The sequence below is a fragment of the Lipotes vexillifer genome, unplaced genomic scaffold, assembly GCF_000442215.2.
Source record: "Lipotes vexillifer unplaced genomic scaffold, Lipotes_vexillifer_v1.1 scaffold393, whole genome shotgun sequence".
NCBI classification, from domain to species: domain Eukaryota; kingdom Metazoa; phylum Chordata; class Mammalia; order Artiodactyla; family Lipotidae; genus Lipotes; species Lipotes vexillifer.
In genome coordinates this window covers 3,203,870-3,209,754 of record NW_006774564.1, presented here as the reverse complement: position 1 = coordinate 3,209,754, position 5,885 = coordinate 3,203,870, and the positions used below count along the sequence as shown (strand labels likewise).

The window sequence follows — 5,885 nt, the reverse complement described above, 5'->3', positions numbered from 1 at the left end:
CAGGAAGCAGGGCTGCTTCTATACCACCGAGACAGAGAGGAATACTTACGGAACTCAGATGATCCATGTGGACTCCAGGGATGCCCAGTTATAACTGTGAATGGGCACATGCAGCAACATTGGCCTGAGAAGCTCAGACACTGCAGAAAGGAAAGTTTGGGTCACACCACCAGGTAAGTCACAAAGACCTGCAGAGATTCTAGCTGAATGTGAGTGGAATTTAAAATAGACAGTCAAGAAGGGAAATCATGAGTATCAGTTGTGACCAAGTGAAGCTACAGGGACTGTAGTTTGTCCCACTGTCCTCCCTGGGGAAAAGAGGCTGAGAACAATAAGGGAGCACTCCCAAACCTATGCTGAGAAGCACACCTGTGGGTGCCATGGAGTGGCCTGTGGAGGCCAGGTCAGATCACTCCACAGGCGAACACTCCCGTTTCCTCTCCCTTACCCTTCTTTTGCACACCCAATCCCATCGTGGTTTCTGCTCCTAGGAAAACCAGAAATGACGCAGTTAGCACCAGCAGTAGCCCAAGACGAGAGGTAAGAACATGGGGTTTGGGAACTGGTTCATTCACTGCCCAGCAGGCAAAGAGCCCTGAGTGGAACATGGGGCAAGGATGATGCCTTGTACAAGGTGCAAGCCCAACGCTTTCCAGCGGTGACCTGGGAAAACAACCTGTTTAAGGGGAACACCTGGCTAGTGCAATGACTCAGGCATTTGTAAAATATGGGGGGAACCATGCTATAAAGGTAGGCAAGAAAGCATAATGATGAAAGGAGCAATTCACCAGGAAGCTAAAACAATGCTAAGTTTGAATACACCAGCAGTATAGTCCATTATATAGTCTGTTTTTAAAATAGAAGGGAAAATCAACAGAATTATAAAGGAAAGTTAGCAAATGTACAATCACAGAGGAAATTTTGACACCCCTCTTTCAAAAGTGATGGTAGTAACAGTTTTAGAAAATTTAAAGGCTAATTGATTGCTATTAGGTACCATGAATTATTCTAAATACTTTACATATTTTAATTCATCTATTCTTCACAATAACCCTATGAGATAAGTACTCATGTTACCTCGGTCACAGATGAGGAAACTGAAGCTAAAAAGATATTTTTAATGGCCCAAAGTTAACTAGTAAGTAGCAGAACCAAGATTTAAACCCAGGTGGTTTGACTAGATATTTCTTATTTTCTTACAAGCTCATCTATGTATGTAAAAAGATGTTTATCTGGAAAAACTATAGAATCAATAAAAAGATCAGTGGTTGGGGATGTGGGAATGAATAGGCAGAGCACAGAGGACTTTTAGGGCAGTAATAATACTCTATATGATATTATAATAATGGATACATGTCATTATACATTTGTCCAAACCCATAGAACATACAACACCAAGACTGAAACCTAACGTAAACTGTGGACTTAAAGTGATAATGAGGTGTCAATGTAGGTTCACCTTTGGTAAAAAATGTACCATTCTGATGAGTGATGTTGACAATGGGGGCGGCTATGTATGTGATGTTTAGAGGCAGAGGGTGTAGGGGAAATCTCTGTACCTTCCTTTCAATTCTGTTGTAAACAAAAAACTGCTCTAAAAAAATAGTCTTTTATATATTTTTCTTATTTTATCCAACATTTCTAGGTATCTAGCAACAGGAGAATTTTTGGTTTTCTTGTCCTACATATGCTGGAAATAAAAGCACTAACAACTGCTTTACAGTTAAATTTTTTTTTCTTTTAATTATTTCAAATGAGCCACTGTCTTGTTTAGGGTATTTCAAATGACAGCCTTAAATCTTTTTGTACCACTGTGCTTAGATCACTGAGACATGAGCCTCATCTTCAAGATGTTTGGTCTTAGTGGAGGGCACAGTCAATAAATAAAAATAGTACCTTTTGAAAATTATAGCAGTAGCGATATAGGAGACCAAGATCTACAAATAGTAGGGTGAGACCAACTCTTCTATAGAGGGTGGTCCAGAAAAGCTCATCACAGAGGAAGTGATATTTATTTTAAAAAAAACTCTATTTTTTCCTAATCATAAAAATAATAATGTATGATCCTTTAAAAAAATTGAAATAATACAAAAATTGTGAAGAAAAAAGTAACAAGGTAATTTAACTCCTACCATCCAGAAGTAATCATTATTAACCTTTAATTGAAGAATATACCCATCAAAAAAGAGTGCTGGGAATAGTTAATAATATCTGGCATGATCACAGAGTGATACTATGTATATGTATATGTATGTAGGTATAAAATATATTTTATGTATATGTATAGAATACATATATTGTGTGTGTGACAAATATACGCCATCCTGTTCTATATGTTTGCATACACAGTTTTATACAACTTATTTTATAATTTGTTCTTATATAAATTTTGTAAAATTAAAGACATTTTTTATTCCTGAGTTCTTCTCTCTTTTTATTAATCAGTCTTGCCAGAGATTTGTCTATTTTATTCATATTTTCAAAGAACCAACCAAAAAAGCATATAGTTGGAAATTTAAAGCACACATTTAAATAATTCATGGGTCAAAGATGAAATCATATTGGAAATTAGAAAATACTTAGAACTAAATTACAACAAAACTACAAACTTATGGGATGCAACTAAAGAAGTGATTAAAGTGATACTGTATCTCAAAATTAATAAATCAAGCATTTATTAATAACTCAAGAAATTAGAAAAGGGACAAATGAGTAAACCCAAAGAAAGTAGAAGGAAATAAACAAAAGTTAATGGAAGAAAATTTCAAAAATGGAGACAATCTTCAAAAAGTGCCAAAAGTTGGTTCTTTCAGTGTATGAATAAAAAAGACAAAGGTTGAAGGGGAAAAAAAAAAAAGGTTGGCAAGAAAAAAAGATTTGGCAAGATTGAAGAGGAAGCGGGGGTGGGGTGGGGGAGATATCAGGAATAAAACAGAGAACATAACTACAGATACAGTCAGAACTTTTTAAAAATCACAAGTGAATATAAATATTATGAGCCTTGGACAGAAAGGGCAGTTTCCTAAAAGTTGTAACTTACTAAATCTGACTCAAGAAGAAACAGTAACCTGAAGAGGCCTGTAACTACTAAAGACATTGAATGAGTAGCTTAAAATATAAATACTATAAAACAGTTTTTGGCTCTTATAGTTTAATAGCACTTTCCCTCTTGGGATAAGGAATGCCAAAGTGTCCTCCTACGTTTCAGTGGGGTTGGAGAGGTTCCAAATATCTCTGCTGATAGGGGCTGCACTTCAGGGACACAATTAAAATGACTCAGAGAAGCTGAAATTGCTCCTACGATGGGCCACCCCTTCAGGTCAACTTATGTACTTAGGGCATTAAGAATGTCTTAAACAATGGAATGTCGCCTCTCCTCCTCAGCGGAAGGTTGGGGGAAACATACCACTGGTTTTCAAACAGTTTTGAAACAGTAGACAAACTAGCTGGTGTTAAGAAAGCAGCTTCGAAGAGATACAAAATGTGAGACTTTTTACAGAACTTGGGGCCCACTGAAGTGTGAGAGCTAAAACAAACAAACAAACAAAGTGGCTAAATTTTTGCATAGGCTTAAAAAGGCCTGGGATGCATTCAGACCAAAAGTACTGGGCACAGGATTTTAAATTCTCAGAGTGAGTCAAAGGGTCCACTGCACTAATTTTTCTGGAAAAGCACCGGTAGCCTTTCAGATCCTGACGCGCATCCGTTCCGGGGTACCTGGCCCCATTCCCGAGCTTCTGAACCCACTCGCAGGCTGGAAGCCACAGTTCCAGCTTACTTCCTGCAGAGCCGCGAGCAGTCGCCCTCCGTCCTGGCAGCGTCCAGAGTCCACGCAGCCCTCCCGGCCCTCGGGCCCCGCAGCGACCCACCTCCTCGGCGTCCTGGCCCAGGGGGATGCCCAGGCTCTTGAGCCCCTCCTGCAGCTCGCAGATGTCCACCACGCCGTCCCCGTTGCGGTCCAGCTTGTGGAAAAGGGTCTCGTAGCGCGTCGGCGGCTCCGCGTCCTGGCAGGCCGCCGCGGGCAGCACGACGCCCCGAAGCCAGCGCAGCATGGTCCCGGAGGCGCGGGCCGGCCCAGCCGAGGGAGGTCAGGGGAGCCGAGGGCTGCTCGGGCGCGAGGCCTGGCTGTAAGGGGCCCGCGGCGCACAAGCTGAAAAGAGCCAAGGCCCCACCCGAGCTCGGCTCGGTGCACGGGGAGTGGCCGCTCCCGCTACTGCCTGGGGAGGAGCTCGCCAGGCGCCGGCCTCCCCGATAGGCGCGGGGGACGGGCTAGGCGCTGACTGGAGCGGGCAGGAAGTGAAAGGGTTGCAGGGTGCGGCCCGGGAGGGGCTGTGGGACCTGGGAGGTGAGCTCTGCGGCGTCCCTAGTGGAGCTGTCAGGGTTGCGGCCCGAGGAGCCGTCCCGGGAGGTTGTGGGATTCTGCATCAGCGTATTAAAGGTGGGGCGGAGGACGGAGGAGGGGGTGGTGGTGAACAGGAGGAATGAGGGAGCAGCTGGAAGCTCAGGTTACTTAACTTCAAGCTCCCTTCCCTTCGGGCTTGGTACCCTGGCGAACTGCCCAGAAACAGTCCTCTCTGCAGGGACACTGGGCCTTCTCGGGCTTTGTCTCGCACAGATCGCGCACTTTTTCGTGCAGCTCCACGGACACTACACATCTCTGGGACTGTTTTCTTTTCTTTTCTTTTTTTAACATCTTTATTGGAGTATAATTGCTTTACAATGGTGTGTTAGTTTCTGCTTTATAACAAAGTGAATCAGTCATACATATACATATATCCCCATATCTTTTCCCTCTTGCGTCTCTCTCCCTCCCACCCTCCCTATCCCACCCCTCTAGGTGGTCACAAAGCACCGAGCTGATCTCCCTGTGCTATGTGGCTGCTTCCCACTAGCTATCTATTTTATGTTTGGTAGCGTATATATGTGGGACTGTTTTCTATTCACAAAAAATGAGAGAGTTGGGTGGCTGCTCACTTGGGATGGGAATTAAGCTTTAAGAAGCAGAGGAGTTAAATCTGAAAGCAATTAAGAAACAAAAAGGAACACTTAAAACTAATACGGTATCATATAATTATAGCTCCACAAAACTGGGGCGTGGGGTTGGGGGGGCACTCAAGGGTCTTTTGCAGAAACTATCAACATCCATCCAGTGGTAAAAAAGAGGGATTACTTTGCTCTATAGCTTAGTTAGTGTGATCTGCTCAGATAAATCTTAGGAAGCATCTGCCATCAGCACTTATTAGGAAAACCTCAGGCCCCTCCCTCTCAAGATGGATGCAGCTACAAGGCTTGGGGTTTATTGCCCAGGAAAGACAGAAATTCTTACTGCATAACATGAGATAAGCAAAGGAAGAGTGGACCTCCAGAGAAAATACCAGACAGGGTCCTAATCCTTCAGCTGTGTAAACTTGGAGATGTGGCATAACCTCCCTGGGTAGCCTCTCTCCTCAGTAAAATGAGAGTGTGAATATCTGCCTCATAACAACAAGGTTGTATATTGTATGTGAAAGATCTTAACACTCTCAAGTGCCAATCAGATGAGATATTAATTGTAATAATTCTCTGTTCATCCACAGCTGCTTATAGAAACTATCACAGTGTTCCTGTTACCTGCAGGAGATACAGATCTGTATTTGTACTATAAATAAGGATCTGCCCACGTTTTCTGAAACACTAAACAAAAACTAGTTCCAACAAAATCCAGGAACTCAGACCTTGAATTTACTTCCCCTCATACTATTTTATATATTTAAGACATATGCAAATCTAGAGTTTGTAAACTGAGGACTGCTTGTTGAGTAAAATCATCTTGAAACCAATTTGTTTGCTTATTTTACTTACAATTTCCAGTTTTGTTAAGAATTATCCTCTTCCTTTGGAAAGGC

The 5,885-nt window shown here is 42.5% G+C and overlaps 1 protein-coding gene across 2 annotated transcripts in view; it reads right to left on the bottom strand.

The window, feature by feature from the left end:
• Positions 1-4,096, bottom strand: part of SLC25A24 (solute carrier family 25 member 24) — a 42,700-nt gene extending 38,604 nt beyond the window's left edge. The window contains exon 1 of one of the 2 annotated variants that reach the window (XM_007449341.1): positions 3,870-4,096. In XM_007449341.1, the coding sequence (XP_007449403.1) occupies positions 3,870-4,052 (183 nt within the window). In that variant the 5' untranslated portion in view covers positions 4,053-4,096. Of the gene's footprint in view, positions 1-49; positions 68-3,869 lie in introns of those variants that run through there. The other variant, XM_007449343.1, reaches the window with a different exon arrangement.
• Between the last annotated feature and the right edge of the window lie 1,789 nt (positions 4,097-5,885).